The sequence below is a fragment of the Zootoca vivipara genome, chromosome 8 (genome assembly GCF_965207765.1).
Source record: "Zootoca vivipara chromosome 8, rZooViv2.hap1.1, whole genome shotgun sequence".
NCBI classification, from domain to species: Eukaryota; Metazoa; Chordata; class Lepidosauria; order Squamata; family Lacertidae; genus Zootoca; species Zootoca vivipara.
The window spans coordinates 78,237,766-78,256,659 of NC_142591.1; the positions used below are offsets into that span (position 1 = coordinate 78,237,766).

At 42.2% G+C, this 18,894-nt stretch overlaps 1 protein-coding gene across 7 annotated transcripts in view; it reads left to right on the top strand.

Moving 5' to 3' along the window:
* The first annotated feature begins 320 nt into the window (after nt 1–320).
* PHF20L1 (PHD finger protein 20 like 1) overlaps nt 321–18,894 on the top strand; it is a 55,752-nt gene continuing 37,178 nt past the window's right edge. For 4 of the 7 annotated variants that reach the window (XM_035124883.3, XM_035124881.3, XM_088675908.1 and 1 more), the window contains exons 1-5: nt 321–494; nt 3,148–3,261; nt 15,158–15,329; nt 15,530–15,614; nt 16,628–16,716. In XM_035124883.3, coding sequence (XP_034980774.3) covers nt 3,179–3,261; nt 15,158–15,329; nt 15,530–15,614; nt 16,628–16,716 — 429 coding nt within the window. In that variant the 5' untranslated portion in view covers nt 321–494; nt 3,148–3,178. Of the gene's footprint in view, nt 495–3,147; nt 3,262–15,157; nt 15,330–15,529; nt 15,615–16,360; nt 16,717–18,894 lie in introns of all 7 variants that reach the window. The other 3 variants (XM_088675909.1, XM_088675911.1, XM_088675910.1) reach the window with 1 other exon arrangement.

Genomic DNA, 18,894 nt, shown 5'->3' on the forward strand with positions numbered 1-18,894 from the left:
TGGAGCGTCTAAAGCTCCGCCACTCACCGGCACCCTCTCCTTGTGCCGTTCGCTTGCGCAGGCATTTATTCAAAACAAAACAAAACCAGCAACCCCACGCCATCTCTGGCTATGCCCGCATTTCAAAACTTGCCCACCCTGCCTTCGATCGGCAGCCGGAAGTGTTCTAGAGCGCCTCCGCGGCGTGCGGTGACCTGCCCGCTTTGGCTCTTTCCACTTTCCCTCCCTCTGTCGGGTGGGTGCGTTGGCGTCACGTGATGGTGGCGGAAAGGGGAGGGGAAGACGGCGTCTCCTTGCGTCGCGCAGCAGTGACGCGACGCGCCGTCTCTGGGACGCGAGAGGCGGGGCCGGGAGAAGACTGGCGATGGGTCCCGCTGAGGAGGAAGAAACGGGTCGGAGGCGGCGGCGCTGCTGCTGCTGCTGAGGGCCTTCCCTCCGGGGGAAGCGAGAAGGGACGCCGCGCTGCCCCGACGGGGCCTGGTAGCGGCCCGCGGGTAAGGACAGACCGGAGCCGCCCCGCAGGCGGACAGGCCCTGGAGCGCCGCCTCAGCTGCGGCCTCCGGTGGAGGGGAAGAGAGGCCCACCGGTGCCTCACGAAGGGGCTCCCCCTCGCCCGCGCCCGCGCCAGGGACATGCCCCGGAGGGGCGTCTAGGCCCCCCCCCGCCTCTCAAGGGAGGCCGTGGGGGAGCGGAGCGGCCTCTTCGGGGCTCGCGGAGGGATTCGAACCCGCAATTTCCGCTGGAGGGAGAAGGAGGGCGGGTGGTTAGCCCGGCCTACCTCACAGGGTTGTTGAGGGGACGGAGCGGAGAGCAGGACCGCCTTGAGTTCCTTGGGAGAGAAAGGCGGCATGATATCAGTGCAGGCAATGAGGTGCTCCCCGGGGGGTTGTGCCAAAAGCCGCCTACAGTCAAAATGCACTGGGTTTTCCCCTGAGACACCCTCAGACCCTTTCCAGTTTCTCAATAAAGAATACAATGCACATGAGTTAAGCGAGCGCAAGTTGCAGGGTTACTGTAACCGGAGAGTACTTTGGTAATACAGCGCCCTGAGCAAAGACAGAATTGCGTTTGTGTGTGTGTCCCCCCTTTCATTCTGCACATGCCCCGAAGTGCCTTATGTGATAGTTTTGCCCTCCTTTCGCCCTAAATGAATTCCACTCTTTGTTTAGGGAAGCCCCACTGCACCGCTCATGTTCTACTATGTCAAAAGCTGTTTTTCGTTTTTAACTTAAAGATGGTTTTCGTTTTTTTAAAAATAAATAAATGTTAAGTCGCTGTGATAGTTCTGGAACCCCCAAAAGTTTTTGCCCCCCCCCTAAATATATATTTGTGGGAAATCTCATCTGGCCAGAGGCTGTGTAGGTGGCCATGAATTTAGTCACATCCAATTGGGGTTGCAGCCAGAGAGGTATTGGGGGTTATTAAAAACTGGGCAGAGTAAAACAAGGAAGAGTTGTTTATTAGAAAGATGATCTCTATTTAAAAAAAATTAAAATTAAAGCATGCATTCTCACTTATCCCTAAAGAGTGTTTTTACCAGTGGAGTTTCCTTTCTAGCTAGGATGATTTTTGCACAAATTGACTTACGTAGAAAGCTATTGTCTGAAATATGGGCTTATTTATAAACACACTGCTTTTTTCTAAAGCACGTTTGGGACTTAAGTTCAAGTTGGTAGGGACTATGGTTTTAATTGTTGTAGTGCTTAGGCCAAGGCAAGGGTGAGAATGTTACATTCCCTACAGAGTGGGGCTGTAGACTTTTATTTCTTTTTTTGAGGACAAGGATTATGGCTCAGTGTTAAGATACTTTTTTGCATGCAGAAAGTTCCAGGTTCGATTCCTGGCTCCTGCTCCCTCTCTGAAACCCTAGATAGCACTGCCCATATATACAATAGTGAACTAGATTGAGCAAATTTCTGATTTGGTATAAGACAACTTCCTATGTTCCTTGTGTCTAGAAGTCTTTGCCCTTAGTATCAACTGTGACCTGGAGATCACTGATTGCCATGGTAATGCATGGTAGAGTTTGGGTTCCCAGGAAAACTGGGTTCTGCTGATTGTTATGCTGGACCCTCTGAATCCAAGTTCCTACAGGATCTCCTGTGGTGGACTCGGAGGACTACGACCTTCTGAGTGCTTGCACCATTCCACCTAAGCCATTGACACAGTAACAGTTCAGTGAAAGATCTTGCTCAGAGATACATACTGTACTGTATTTTCCTGCGTATAAGACTACTTTTTAACCCAGGAAAATCTTCTCAAAAGTTGGGGGTCGTCTTATACGCCGGGTGAAATTTCTTATACGGCGAGTATATCCCAAACTCTATATTTTAACTGGAAAAGTTGGGGGTCGTCTTAAACGCCTAGTCGTCTTATTCCGCCCAGTCGCTGGAAAATACAGTACATTTTGCCCGGTCTGTTGAGTTAAGTGCAACCTTCTGCCACGGGAACCCTTTCTGTGGCAAGCTGGATTAATGGTTACAGGTAGGTAGCCGTGTTGGTCTGGATCGAAGTAAAATAAAAAAATTCCTTCAGTAGCACCTTAAAGACCAACTAAGTTTTTATTTTGGTATGAGCTTTCGTGTGCATGCACACTTCTTCAGATAAGTATCTGAAGAAGTGTGCATGCACACGAAAGCTCATACCAAAATAAAAACTTAGTTGGTCTTTAAGGTGCTACTGAAGGAAGCTGGATTAATGTGTATGGGATTGTATATGCAGTAGATAGCAAGCATTGGAAAGTTCTGAGGCCCCCTAAGCAGGCGAGGTTTGTGTTCTGCATTCAGTTTTCTGAATTGATAAAGATACCGTAATAACACTATAGTGTTAACTCACATGGTTTCCTGCTTTAAGAAATACACTAGTTAAGTGAGAATTACATGATTGCCCTATCACTAACCATCATACTTTAGGAACTAATCAGTACTACAGTTTTTTGGGTTAAGACTGCAATCTGTCACCCACTCACCTTAGTGTAAGCGTCGTTATCTTCATCAGGACATTTGAGTAAACATGCATATGCTTTTAGTGTTTGATTTGCTGCTTTTTTGACTGCAACCCAACTGTCTACAGGACAAATACAGGAATATCATCTTAAACAATATTTTCTGTGGCAATAACACCTTTTATTTCTTTTTCTTTCTATAGCTAAGAGGAGAGAGGAGTAGAAGCTGTCAAGATGAGCAGAAAGCCTCCAAATCGTCCTGGGATCACATTTGAGATCGGTGCTCGTTTGGAAGCACTTGATTACCTACAAAAATGGTATGGAAGTTGATGTCAGTGCCTGATTTAGATCAGAAATTATTTCACACTTGATGCATGATGGATGTGCCTTGAACTTCTGTTTTCATTCATATGCATTTTCATTCCTTGTTCTGTTTTCATTTATATGCATTTTCATTCCTTGTTCATAAACTAACTTAAAATATGATCACTTCTTCCAAAAAGAGTTGTTAAGGTACTGGGACAATTTTTGAAAAGAACTTGTTCAGAAAATAGTTCTTACAACTAAAATAAGCCACAGGTTTACGTGTTGGTTGATTGTTTTAAAGTGCATTGGTGGATTCTGGTGTCACATGAATGTGTTTTTTCCCTCTCCTATGAGAGATTCCTTACTAGCAATTCAGCAAATAACACTTTTATACCTTGACACTAGATAATAGGCAATATTTATGGATATGGACAATGAGATTTGATAGGGTTGTAGCGGGAATCATTAACTTGGTAGACTGAAGTTATTAGAGTTGCACTGAAGGTGGCATGTTGGAAGATTAGGAACTGCTTTTGATGAGAAACTACAGCTGGTGAATAATAATGCTGTCTGTCTCCTAATGAAATTTGGGAGATGAGTGGTTGGTCAGCCTGTGCTGTACCAGTTGCACTGGCTTTCTGCTTGTTTCCTAGCCCAATTTGTAGTCTATTTATTTATTTATTTATTTATTTATTTATTTATTTATTTATTTATTTATTTATACCCTGCCCATCTGGCTGGGTTTCCCCAGCCACTCTGGGAGGCTTCCAACCGAATATTAAAAACAATACAGCATCAAACATTAAAAACTTCCCTAAACAGGGCCGCCTTCAGTTGTCTTTTAAAAGTAAAATAGTTGCTTATGGCCTTGACATCTGATGGGAGGGCATTCCACAGGGCAGGCACCACTACTGAGAAGACCCTCCGCCTGGTTCCCTGTAACCTCACTTGTCACAGCGAGGGAACCGCAGAAGGCCCTCGGCACTGGACCTTAGTGTCCGGGCAGAATGATGGGGGTGGAGATGCTCCTTCAGGTGTACAGGACCGAGGCCTGGTTTTAACTCTTAAAACTAGACAGCCTGAGGCTCACAACGCAGATATTTTGTTTCTCTGTGCCATCTGCAGTCTTCAGATCAGGTTCTACTTCAGTGTTTTAGTTGAGGTCAACCACAGTGATTGCCCTGAGACTTTGAAATGTGTCCTCACCCCATGACAAATTCCCTTCCCTTTCTGCCTTTAGGAGGGGGTTGTTTGTTTATTTATTAAGATACTTTTAACATAGCTTCTCATAACATTGTTGAGGCAGTGTACAAAAAAACCCCCACATTAATAAAAAAACCACAGTGCAATAAAATAGGTGTGGCTGTAAATTGGCAGAAATTAAATAGATCAGATATTGGAACTAAGCAGCAGGAAAGGTCTGGGTTGTGGGACTTTTCTTATTTGTATAGTATGAAGGATTTGTTGATTTTTGTAGGGTTGAGTATGGAAACAGAGGTCTTTAATAAAATCTACTTACATATATGTTGCATATTAGCCCTTTAGATTTTTTCTTCAGTGTTACATTACATCAGAGGGGGGGGGCGGCATGCAGTCGGGGAAACAAGCATGGTAGGTCTGCCCCATCACTGTTTCCAGTGTTCTAATATATATGGGGGATTAGTGGGAAGCTATCTCCCTGCTTCAGAGCTTCACCCTCCCAAGTAAGAGGGCAATGGGGGAGAGCTCATGTGCTCCCTTTCTTAGAAGATTGGCTCTATTAAACGATGCCCGAGGAGGGCTATTTTGGTTTTAATAAACCGTTACTGATGTGCATCCCTTGGACTGCCTTATTCTTGGGAGGCCCAAGTCACTCGGATGACACCTCGTCTTTTCTCCTCTTCCTACCCACAAGGTTGAAGCTCAGTGGTGCAGCACCTCCCAGGTCCCAGATTCAATCCCTGACATTTCCAGAGAGGGCTGGGAGAGACTCCTCTGAAACCCTGGAAATTTAGTCCCAGTCACCAAGGACAATACCAGGCTAGATGGAGCAATGGCCTGACTTTGTATAAGGCAAATTCCTGTTCTCCATCTCCCTGTGTGACTTTAGAAGTAACCACATTATGTGAATTATCTGTAATAATATAGTGAATCAGGAGCGACAATTTTATAGAAAGTGTCATAAAAACCTATGGATAATTGCAGCCGCTTGCATCACAAGGTAAAGTGATAAAGAAAATCTATGTGATCTCAGGAATGTCCTTTGGATTACTTCAGAATTAAGTTGCAGTTTTACTGTGTTCTCTATCAGAAAATTATTGAGACACATTTAATTCCCTGATATACAGCGAAGTGACTTTTTTGGGGGGGAGTAAGAACATAATGCTTTGAAGTGACACATGTAAGAGATATATGAAATAAAGTTGGTTCTTATGCACTCATGAGAGTTTACCTTTATGAAATATATGGAACTTCTTAATTATAGGATTCTAATGCAGAAATATGCCTGGGCAGGTGGCATTAGTTGTGGCATCTCGTAGATTGAGTGCATTCACAAAGATGTACTGTAGTTGTTTTATGGTTTCTGATGGATTATATTGGTTGTAGTTTATGCTTTTGCAAATTCTTATTGATTTTATTGTATGTCTCTTAGTTTTTGCTGTTCTAAAATGTACATGGAGCTGCGAGTTTTATGCCAATGGGCGTCTTATAAATTTACTAAATAACTAATAATGTTGGTGCGCTTACCCTTTTGAAACAAAGTGGGAATGATATCTCTTCCTGAAGAGTTTCCCCCCTTGCCTTTAGTAATTTCTGCAATTGCATTGAGAAACAAGTAGCATATCACATATTTGCTTATCCTTTTCAGAGAGCTACCACAGACCTCTAGATACTCAAGATTTCTGTTTGTTTCAATTTTGTGAGTTTGCTGTGTAGCCCACTGAAGTTCCTACTGTGTAAAAACGGTGTGTGTGGGTGTGTGTGTGTGTGTGTGTGTGTCACGAAATATTGGGATTGAATTTACTTTGCTTTGAAATTAAAATCCAACTGTTATGCCCCGTGTTGAATTTGTGATTCTTTGACTAGGAGCCAGTTCTTTTTGATGTCTCTTTTATCTTTACAGTTTGTTTTTCTTTTATTATAATCCACATAGCAAATTTTGTTTAAAAGGAAACATTAACCTAAAACAATTCAGTTTAAATAAATCCTTGCTTATTTACTAAGGTTGCCATCCTAACCTCACTTAGCTGGAAGTAGATCCCAGTGAATTCAATAGGACTTACTTTTGAGTAAATATGGCTCATACTGTGCTGTTAATATCTTGAATAGATATTTGCATATTGCTTCCAGAAAAAAAAAATCTGTTTTTTTCATATATCAGGTGAATGGCCCAAAGCCTCTTGCATGCTTTTGTTTTCTAAGAATTTATTTACTACTTTATTTGCTATTTTATTTATTTACTACTACTACCTATAGTAAGTTTAGCATCAGCTAAACTTTGTTATGTGGTTTGAGTGATTCAGCCAACACCATCAGATTCTCTGGAGGTATAAGCCTCCTCTCCATCCCCACACTTTCTGATCTTGGAAACAATTTGTAGAAGCAGCACTGTGATTAAAACTAGAAGCCTTCCCAGACCTGCTGAAAGAGGTGATTATTAAACCGCTTCTAAAAAAACATATTTAGACCCGGCCAATATGGCCAACTATCGCCCAGTCTCAAATCTTCCATTCTTGGGCAAGGTGATTGAGCGGGTGGTCGCTGAACAAGCCCTGGCACGCTTGGAGGATGTGGACCATTTGGATCCCTTCCAGTCGGGATTCAGGCCTCATCATGGGACTGAAACTGCCTTGGTTGTCCTGGTCGATGATCTCTGGCAGGTTAGGGACAGAGGTATAAGCTGTTGCCTAGTTCTGCTGGATCTCTCAGTGGCCTTTGATACCGTTGACCATGACATCCTTTTGAACTGTCTAGAGGAGCTGGGGGCACTGTTATGCAGTGGTTCCACTCCTTCCTCCTGGGACGTGTCCAGAAAGTGGTGTTGGGGGATGAGTGTTCAGACCCCTGGGCTCTCACTTGTGGGGTGCCTTAGGGCTCCGTCCTCTCCCCCATGCCTTTTAACATCTACATGGAGCTGCTGGGAGAAATCATTAAGGGGTTTGGCCTGGGTGTCCACCGGTATGCAGATGATACCTAGCTCTACCTTTCCTTCAAATCAGAACCAGTGAGGGCACTAAAGGTCCTGTGTGAGTGTCTGGAGGCAGTTGGCAGGTGGATGGTGGCTAACAGATTGAGGTTGAATCTTGACAAGACAGAAGTACTGTTCGTGGGGGACAGGGGGTGGGTGGGTGTTGGGGACTCCCTGGTCCTGAACGGGGTAACTGTGCCCCTGAAAGACCAGGTACACAGCCTGGGTGTCATTTTGGACTCACAGCTGTCAATGGAGGCGCAGGTCAATTTTGTGTCCAGGGCAGCTGTCTGCTAGCTCCATCTGGTACCCTACCTGCCCGCAGACTCTCTCGCCCAATTGGTGCGTGCCCTGGTTATCTCCTGCTTGGACTACTTTAATGTGCCCTGTGAGGGGCTACATTTGAAGGTGACTTGGAAACTACAACTAATCCAGAATGCAACAGCTAGATTGGTTACTGGGAGTGGCCGCTGGGACCATATAACATGCCGACCCCTAGTCTAGAATGATCTTCATTGGCTCTCAGGAAATTTCTAAGCATAATTCAAAGTGTTGGTGCTGACCTTTAAAGCCCTAAATGGCCTTGGCCCCAATATACCTGAAGGAGCATCTCCACCCGCATCGCTCAGCCTGGGCACTGAGGTCCTCCTTCAAGGGTCGTCTGCTGGTTCCCTCACTGCGAGAAGTGAAATTACAGAGGGCCTTCTCAGTATTGGCGCCCTCCCTGTGGAACGGCCTCCCTTCAGATGTCAAGGAAATAAACAACTACCAGACTTTTAGAAGACCTCTGAAGGCAGCCCTGTTTAGGGAAGTTTTTAAGGATTGATGTTTTTATTATGTCTTTAGATATGTTGTAAGCCGCCCAGAGTGGCTGGGGAAACCCAGCCAGTTGGGCAGGGTATAAATAAATTATTATTATTGTTATTATTATTATTATGAAGAAGCACATCCTTAATGCAGTGCTACCCCAAACTCCAGCCATTAGATCACTTTTGATGACAGGAAGACAGGGTGTAGCAAGGCTCATACATGCAGAAATAAAGTTGTTGATGAAATGGATGGGACACTTGATACATGAAGGCCCTGCCCTGTCTCTGGGGATAAGTGAAGGACAAGGGGAAAGGTAGAATCATAGAATCATAGAGTTGGAAGAGACCACAAGGGCCATCCAGTCCAACCCCCTGCCAAGCAGGAAACACCATCAAAGCATTCCTGACAGATGGCTGTCAAGCCTCTGCTTAAAGACCTCCAAAGAAGGAGACTCCACCACACTCCTTGGTAGCAAATTCCACTGCCAAACAGCTCTTACTGTCAGGAAGTTCTTCCTAATGTTTAACATAATGGATTCTCACTGTGTCCCAAAATGTTGTTGAACTACAGCTCCTGTCAGCCTAGCCAGAGTGATCATTGGTCTAGAATGGGTCGGCAAAGGTTTCGTGGCTTGGGCTGGTTCACGGCACCGCAGACGCCATGGTGGGCCTGGAGTATGTGCATGCCATCCATGCACTCATGCGCAAACGCTATTTCCAGCGCGGGGGGAGGCGTGCACAGCTTCCCATTGGCTGCAGGAGTCGACCAAGCGGGCGGCGGGGGTCCATGGGCCGGTTAAACGACCCCCATGGACTGCTTGTGGCCCATGGGCCTTAGGTTGCCGACCCCTAGTCTAGAATGATTTATAGTCCAACGGGCTCTGGAGGGCATCACATTATTTACTTCTGTTCTACATAATTCCAGTGAAGAAGTGTTATTAGACCCAATATTATTTATTTACTTGGATATTCATAAACCACATATTTGAAAGAAATCCCCCAAGCCGTGTATCTGTGCCCACTCATCCACTGAATATGTTAACAAGATGAGTGAAAAAACAGCCCCTTCGGATGCACAGGTGGAACTATATGTAGGATATAGTTGGTTTGTTAAGTATTTTTAGGCGCGGGGTGGGGGGTGGGGGAGGGTTTCAACAGCAAAGAAATAGTTTCTCATGATATTCCAGCAGCTGACTATGGCAGTATGGAGGGTTGTTGTTAGGGTTTTTTTTTTAGTTTAAATGAATGCGGTCTAGTAAGATTGAATGACATTTGTACAAGGAGCAGGGAGTTATTGAAGTCTATGCCATGCTAGGGAATTGGGATGGCTGGATGTTGAGGCAGGGTGTGTTTGTTATCATTTATTTAATATATTTGTTTACCTGATTCCTGCATCTCTAAATCGTGATAAGTTAGGACGCAGTTTGGTTGTAACTTTTTCTGGCCAAGATTGTTATTGTGCTTAGTTACCCCACCTGTAAAAGGGATAAAATGATTTATGCACTAGAAGGGTGGTTGTCTGAATAAATATCTCTGTTAAAGGAAAATTAAAAAATTCCTTCAGTAGCACCTTAAAGACCAACTAAGTTTTTATTTTGGTATGAGCTTTCGTGTGCATGCACACTTCTTCAGATACACGCCTATCTTCTGTTAAAGGAAGATAGTAAATAAATAATTAGCTTACTGTAAAATTTAAGAAGGCACAACTGAAATGTTCTATAGTGTAAAGTCTTGTACAGTGGTACCTCTACTTATGAATAACTCTACTTACGAATGTTTCTACTTACGAATGGAGCTCCGTCTGCCATCTTAGATGCGGTTTAGATAGGATTTTTTCTACTTACGAATTTTTAGATAGGGTTGCTTCGACTCACAAATTTTTTCTACCAATGCATTCCTATGGGATTCGACTTACAATTTTTCCCCGACTTACGAATGTGTGTTTGGAACGCATTAAATTCATAAGTAGAGGTACCACTGTATTCAATCTTACATAAGGATAGGCTTATAGCTACTCACCTGATTGCTTATGGTTTGTAAGATTCAGCACAGAGTAGCCAGGAAGATAAACTTAATTCATTTTCTTCCATTTGCAAGCCACATAGAGTTAACATTAGGGTGTATCGGCACCTTGACCAGTAAAAGTCTTGTGGGGCAGTGACAGTTATGCACAAATCCTGGCATACAACTTCATCTTTACAAAGTGACATCTTAGTTGCTTTGTTTTTTCTCATCCTTGCTAGTTTGATAGCTCAGAAGAATCCTAACTACAGCATGCATACATCTCAATAGGCAACCTAAAATGCTGTCCTGTACTCTATTGAGTCTGGCAACCCTAGGAGAGAGACAAAAGGAATACAGTATCAAGGGGCTATGCATGTTGTGATTTGAAGGAAGACCGGTGGTTTGAAGGAAGCCTCCTCCCCACTTGATACAGCCTCCTTGGTGAAATAAATTTGTATATGAATTTGTTTGTGTTGTATTTTAGTTCTGTGTTACACCACAGCCCTGTACATGTTTACTCAGAAAAAGCCCCATACACTTCCATGGGACTTACTCCTTGGTCAGTGTGTATGGGATTGATTCCATAGGTTTTTCCTCTGTCTCCTGATTAGTTTTCATCTGATAAATATTTTTATATTGCTTTATTCTTGTTGTAGCTTGAGATTTCTTGATAGTATGTGTTGAATTAATGACATCATGTTTTTCTGGCTGTTGCTGCTGCTGATAAATACAGTATTGATATTTGTAATTGTTGGTTATTGTTTGAATTGCATTGTCTGTATTGTTTATTGCTGCTGATGTTCAGTATGAAGTAAACTACTTTATCTTGTGGAACAATAGCAGACACATTTCACACACATTTGTATGACATTCTTACTAACTAAAAGTAAAGTACAAAAGATTTCTTTAAAATTAAGGAACTTTAGACCTGGTTGTAGTCTTTAGTTCTACATACATGATGAATATGGAAGGAAGTTACCCAAATATATGTATGTGTCAAGACATCGTTGAGAAACACCTTTTTATTGAGAGGGGTGTTTTGCTTCAAGGTTTTTTTGCACCTGTGATTAATTTTTTTCAGAAATTAGTAGCTTAAGAGATGCTTTATGGAAATACTAACACATCTTTGTGTAATCCTAAAAGTTTGCATAGGCAAAAAAGCAGAATTTGCATAATTCCCCAAGATACAAAGGGCTGGTTCACACATCCATGTTCATCTGCTAATTAGCAGCTAAAAGTTTGAACCCACTCCATTGAAAAATACTGCTGTAAAACCATTGAACCACATTGTAAGGATCGCGGGGTGGTTGCTCACGAGTAACCATGCAGGACTCCAACCTGGTTATTTACAGGTTTATTTTGCATACTGTACTATATACAGTGAAAAGCAAACAGTTTCATGACTGCCCTAGTCACTAGCAGAATCCGGGAGTGCCCCCTTCCGGTTTCTACCCCAGCATAAGAACTTGGACACCCCTAGCCTCCGCCTCCTCTCTTTGCGTTTCATTCCCCTGCGCAATTAGGGTGATGGAAGTACCGTAGTGTCTCCCTCTCTGAGCCCTCTTGCCTAAGGTGGTGCAAGGGCTCCAAGCCAACATCCTGGAGCCCCCTCTCCGTGGTGCTGACCTCCTGCCTGCTGGAGGTTGGACTGCTCTCCTGGCTAGACGTGCTGCTGGAGAGCAGGGCCCGGGGATCCCTGTAACCTGCTCTCCTGCCTCCCTCCACCTGCGGACCCTGTGGATGCCCCCCGACACACATATTTTTACTTAAAATGTTAATGCTTTCTAGACGGCATGATTGTTTAGCAAGGTTAATCTTGCACAATATTATTGCAACATTTCTGTTTCCATCTATTGCCAAGCGTGTTTGTTTTTTTAACGGCTTTCTATGGTGTGGCCCATTTTTTATGTATATACCTACTTTGCTTATTAAGCTGAAATGTAAACAAACTTTCTACCCTGCACTCACCAAACTGCGGGAGGCAGTGGAAGACAGGAGTGCCAGCGTGCTCTGGTCCATGGGGTCATGAAGAGTCAGACACAACTAAGCGACTAATTTTTTTAAAAAAAACATATTTATTTCTTCTTTTAAAAAAGAAAATCCATATAAATACAAAAAATAACAGAAACAGTACATAAGATAACAAAAACAAAAACTGAACATAAAATACAAAACACACAAAATACAAAAAGAGTTACAGTAAAAAGACAGTACAATAAAATAAAAAGAACTTCCAGATAATGAAATCGGTTCCCTATCACCAATCCTATACCCTTATGTTTCTTTCTTATTATATTCCTTCACTATTTTTAGATATTCCTCGGATATGTTTATATATATATATATATATACCCTGTTTCTCATATTTTAAGGCATCCCCATAAAATAAGCCATAGCAGGATTTTTAAGCATTCAAGGAATATAAGCCATACCCCGAAAATAAGACATAGTGATAGGCGCAGCAGCAATGCCGGCCGCGGCAGGAGGAGGAGGAAAAAAATAAGACATCCCTTGAAAATAAGCCATAGTGTGTTTTTTTGAGGAAAAAAATAAATATAAGACGTGTCTTATAATATGAGAAACACGGTATATATATATATATATATATATATATATATATATATATATATATATATATATATATATTAGCATCTATCTTCCTTGATTTTAATTATCTGTCTAATAACTTGTTGGTGCTAATCTAGACAAATCGCCCATCTTGAACTCACTCCTTCTTTATGAAAATAATCTACCACATAATTCCATTCCCTTTTTTCTTTCTGTTTGGATGTTTTCCTAATTATTGCTGTTATTCTAGCTAAATTCATATACTAAACCAATTTTAGGTGCCAATCTTGGACTGATGGAACTTTGTCTCCTTTCCAGTTTTTTGCTAGCACCATTCTGGCCGCTGCACATGCATACAGGAGGATGTTTCTCCTATCCTTCGGGGTGTTCTCCGGTATTAAACTTAGAAGGAAGATCTCTGGTTTCTTTTCAAATGTCAACTTTAACATTCTTTTCATTTTCTCATATACCTCATTCCAAAATATGCTCACTTTATTACAGCTCCACCAGCAGTGGAAATAATCTCCTGTTCTTACATTGCACTTCCAGCATGTATCCGCCTCCTTTTTATATATTTTAGCTAATTTGGCCGGTAACAACACCCTGCACTCTGTTTTCCTACGTCGCCTTCCATCCTCCTTTCTTAGTGCACTGTATACCTAATTGGGTAAATTGAGCGTAGTTTTCTGTTATGTCTGAACTGGTAAACTATGGCTACTAGTTTTTGAAAAATCAGGGTCTGAAATCAGAGTCTGGAATTGGTTTTAGGGCCAGGTTCTGAACCTGGTAACTGTCTTTTCCCTGTTCTAATGTAATGGGAAACTATCTAAGAACAGCCCTGTTGGATTAGATCAGGCATCCCCAAACTTCGGCCCTCCAGATGTTTTGGACTACAATCCCCATCTTCCCCAACCACTGGTCCTGTTAGCTATGGATCATGGGAGTTGTAGGCCAAAACATCTGGAGGGCCGCAGTTTGGGGATGCCTGGATTAAATTTAAGGCCCTTTTAGTCCAGCATCCTGTTCTCACAATGGCCAACCAGATATCTATCAGAAGCCTTTCATCAGACACTGAGTTTAACTGCACTCTTCCAGCTAGTGATTCCCACCAACAGGTGCCTGTACAGAGGCATACTGCCTCCGTCTGTGGAGGTACCACTTAACCATCATGGCTAGCCACCATTATGCTTAATTGAAGTACAGTCTTACCTTGGTTGATGAACGTTTTGGCTCCCACATGCCGCAAACCCAGAAGTGAATGTTCTGCTTTGCGAACGTTCTTTGGACCCCGAATGTCCAATGGGGCTTACGCAGCTTCCGATTGGCTGCAGGAGCTTCCGTTTGACTTCCAAGGTATGACTGTATTCATTTACAGTGAGTGAGGGCAGAGTGGAAAGATCCATTGATATCATGGCTTAATAATGCCACTGAACCATTGTAGCATTTTCCCACTGTTAGCACTGTATTGTGAATCTCTGATTCAAGCCATGGCCATATTTATGAGACTACGGCTATAGTCCTAACCCCACTTACCTGAGAGCAAGTTCCATTGAATAAAACAAGACTGACTTTGAAGATGTGTAAAATGAAAGGGCGGAAGGTCAATGAGAAAGGGGAGGATTGGATTGAAAAGATACTGAATTATTTGGGGAGGTTTGAACAATTTGAGGTAATTAAAATGCTAAAAGTTAAATAAATCTTGTGGAGTGTGGAGCTTACTATATATAGAATTGTACACATGGTTGATTTGAATATGGTTTCATTGTTTATGTACATCCAATATATCGGACGCCTGGGGGGTTTCACTGTCTGTGTTTGGTTGGTGATTTAAATAAAAATTATTTTTTTAAAAAACAGGACTGACTTATGAGTAGACATGATTAGGATTGTGCTTTGTATGGGCTGCACATATTTAGCTATTTCAGTCACCAGTGTAACAGCTACTCTGGCTGTCTTCATGCTTAATTTAGTTGGATAGTTCTTTGGGGTGGAGAAATAAAAGAGATAGAGATAGGCTGTATTTGTCCTGCGACCATTTACAGAGCTAACCCAAATAGCTCACTAGTGCATGTTTCTACCTGTAATTTCATAAACTTTTTGGTTGTACAAAAATATTCTGAATATTTATGCTGCCAGTAGTATTTGTGTTGGGTGCATTTGATGGGGGTGCAACTGGCTGTGTAGATCTGGGATGTATTATGCCTTCCATTTTTAATTACTGCAGTTTCAGCCTGAACTCTCTTAACCATTCATATGGAAAATTATATGCATAGCCAAACAGGCCTATGAGTCTTTAGTACATTGAAATACAGAGGTTATAGCCTGCCAAAACAGCATCTTTCATTTTGTTTTTTGAAGGTATCCTTCACGCATTGAGAAGATAGACTATGAAGAAGGGAAGATGCTTGTCCACTTTGAGCGCTGGAGTCATCGTTACGATGAATGGATTTATTGGGACAGCAATCGGTTGCGACCCCTTGAACGGCCATCGCTGAGGAAAGAGGGTCTGAAAGATGATGATGAATTTATTGTAAGTGTTCATCTCTCCCCTTATGAGAATATCTTCATATGGAAGTCTTGGGTAATAATAATAAACATGCTTTCATGGAAAGCAGAGAAATAAGTAGATCCTCCATATAGTTTGTTCAGGTATTTAAGTTCTCTATATGCTAGCATTGAGTACATTTTCAGTCATGTTAACACACTATTTTCTTAAACCTTTTAAAAAAGGATTTTCAACCTGGAGAAGAGGTTCTAGCTCGTTGGACAGACTGTCGATATTATCCTGCAAAGATTGAAGCAATTAACAAAGAAGGTATGTATAACTTAGCCTACTGGCTTGAACCAAAAGTTAGTTCATCTGGTCTACTGTTCCATTTCCACAAGTGCTTTGTTTTGTTTTAACTTAAGTCACTACATCCAGTATTCATTTGCAGACATTATTTCCACACCGGATATACATGCAGCAATCACACTTAGTCTGAGAATGGAGTGCATCTTTAGTTAACCCTTCCCACCATTTATGGAAGGTAACTGTTGTTAGCAGTTGCTAGCCCCAAATTTGTAATGAATTTAAGGATAGAATCCCGATAAAAGAAATGTACTTTCATCTTTTTACATGAATGAAAGTAAAATCCAGGAAATTTGTGATTGCACTCTGCAAATCTTATTTGGGTTGCATGTCTGAAAAGTTCAAGAATTCACAATTCTGGATTTGTCACTGGACTGGTTCACGCATAATGCTAAACCATGGTTTGCTTATCCCAAAAACAATTAAACCATGGCTCCCTTCTCCAAAATTTCATTTCATCGCTGATCTTGCCTGTTTAATGCTGTTGTAGTTTTGGTATATGAGGGACGTGGGTAGCATTGCGGTCTAAACCACTGAGCCTCTTGGGCTTGCTGATCGGAAGGTCAGCGGTTCAAATCCCCGCAACAAGGTGAACTCCTGTTGCTCTGTCCCAGCTTCTGCCAGCCTAGCAGTTCAAAAGCATACCAGTGCAAGTAGATAAATAGGTACCGCTGCGGCGGGAAGATAAATTGCATTTCCATGTACTCTAGCTTCCATCATGGTGTCCCGTTGCGGCAGAAGCAGTTTAGTCCATCTGGCCACACGACCCGGAAAGCTGTCTGTGGACAAACGCCGGCTCCCTCAGCCTGAAAGCAAGATGAGTGCCACAACCCCATAGTTTGACTGGACTTAACCATCCAGGGGTCCTTTTCCTTTTCCTTTTACCTTTAGTTTTGGTATAGCACCATGTGACATGGTGGTGTGCTAATATGTAGCTTAAATTTTACTTCCTTATCTCCATATCATTCTTTTTCTAGGAACCTTTACTGTACAGTTTTACGATGGAGTGATTCGGTGTCTTAAACGAATGCATGTAAAATCTATGCCAGAAGATGCCAAAGGTCAGGTAAGTGAACGTCCGTGCTAGATTGTCACTACATATTATTTATTCATATACTGCTTAATTGCCAAAGCACCTTCTAAGCGGTATAAATCCAATTGCGGAAAATATGAATCACACCCCTTCACTCTTGATTAATCTATCCAGAGTGATCAGACACTTCTGGTTCTGTATTTCCAGTTACTTGCTTGCCATCCACAGATGGAAAGTGAGGAAACTATGTTATCCCACTAACCAGCTATTAACCACTCTGGTTGAAGTCTGCAAGGTGGTTAACAACAAATGATCCTTAGAATTTAGCATTTTGATTAGAAGGGTTCTTTCCTTGCTTGCCATTGTGTGCCTTAAAAAAAGTTCCCCGTTTTCATGTGGAAGGCCATTGTTTCTTGCTAGGCAATTTCTGGCATTTGGTTCTCCTTGCTTATCCCTGGCATTTTCAGCAGGCAGATGGTTCTCACACATAGCTATTCGTATCACATGGGGAGGAAATCTCTGCCATGGTTCTACCTAGAATTCGTTATCTAGAAGAGTCAAGGAAGGAGCATAAGCCTTCCAGCCTGCCACCTTTGCTTGGAGATTGCTAGGGAATACTAATCCTCAAGAGGATCTGATTTGTTGCTTCGTTTAGAAGTGTGCATGACATTGGTCCGCAGATACAGTATCCACACAATATATTTCTCCTTTTCTTTCCTTTGATTTCCACTGCCTGTCATGGTAGATGTAGACACTAGGATATGTTCTAGTTGTGCTTATTGAAGTTTTGCTTACCTATGTAGAACTACAGTTTGCCAAGCACTGCCAGCACCAGAAGGTCTACACAGGCATGCAAAAGTACAACAAGGTTTAGATTAGCTGTAGCCCACTGGTATAGAGCAGATCCTTTTCTGCATGAGGTCAGTCCCTTTTCTTTCCCTGTCATGCCCAGTTAAAATATCATAACAGTAAATAAAAATTGTGACAGATAGATAAATGATATGACTTGGTATGAGGCAGCTTTTTATCTTCATATATAGGTTTTGAACTTATACAGTACAGTAAGAATGAACTGGATTTTTGGTTTGTTTTTTTAATGTGGGCCTTTAAGACACTGTGGAGTATTTCCCTAGGAAAGTGGAAATTTTGCCTGCTCAGTTGCATAGCTACAGCAGTAGATACACAACATCCAAGTAGACATTGCTTGGAAAATAAGGACCAATCTTCCTTGGGAAGGGTAGAATTTGCATATCCATTCTGGTTTTTTTAATTTTTTTATTATTGTTTAGTATTTTCTTGGTGGCATTTTTAAGATGAGCAAAACTAGGTTAATTTTGTTTCAGAAGCACACCCTAGAAATTTCACTTTGTCTAAAATGAACTATCGGGCTGAGCTTCCCAATAAAATATGTCTTTGTAGCAAACAGAAAGATAAACACCCTTTGGCACTGCCCTTTTTTTTTTTGAGTACAACTTTTTGCTTTTCTTAAGCATAACAGCACAGGATTGTCAAATGGTTGCCAGCAGTCATGATGCAGGGGCTTCCGTTTCATCAGGATTGGGTTGACTTTAAAATCTTAGCATAGAATGAGTCATCATGATGTGCAGTCTCCCCCAAGTCTTTCTCATATGTTTGTGCCTGAGGAACCACTTACAAGTTCTTTGAGTTATCCTTTAAGCAAAACTTCATGGCTATTTAGAAGTGTGAAGAGTGCCCCTGAGAAATTTTGTTAACACTTAGCAAAAGTCTCTTGGATTCCCAGGGCATTCTTGATCTGTTTAGTCTGCGGAGAAGCCTTCAAATTTCATTTTAGATGAAATTCGAGGAGCAACTGTACTGCATCTCCATATTGGGAGTAGTTTAGATGTTGCCCCCACCAGTCACTCACCCCCTCTCCCTGACATACTTTATTCCGTGGACGGATCTCATCTTAGATTCCCCGCAGTGAAGCACTTGACATCGATGTCAGGCATTGCGTTTTTAGGAGCATAATATGGCACTTTCCCACAAAAAGATTGAAGCTTACTTGGCTTCCATCCAAAAGTGTCGCTGCTGCTCTGGGAGACGTTCATCCAAGCCAGCAGAGCGAATAGTGGCAGAGGCAGCAGCACTGAGCAGGGGGATGAGGTCAGGGTTGAAGAGTACCCATTTTGAGGCAGGACATCTGTTTGAACATCACAGGATGTAAAAATAATAGGTCCTTGTATTTCA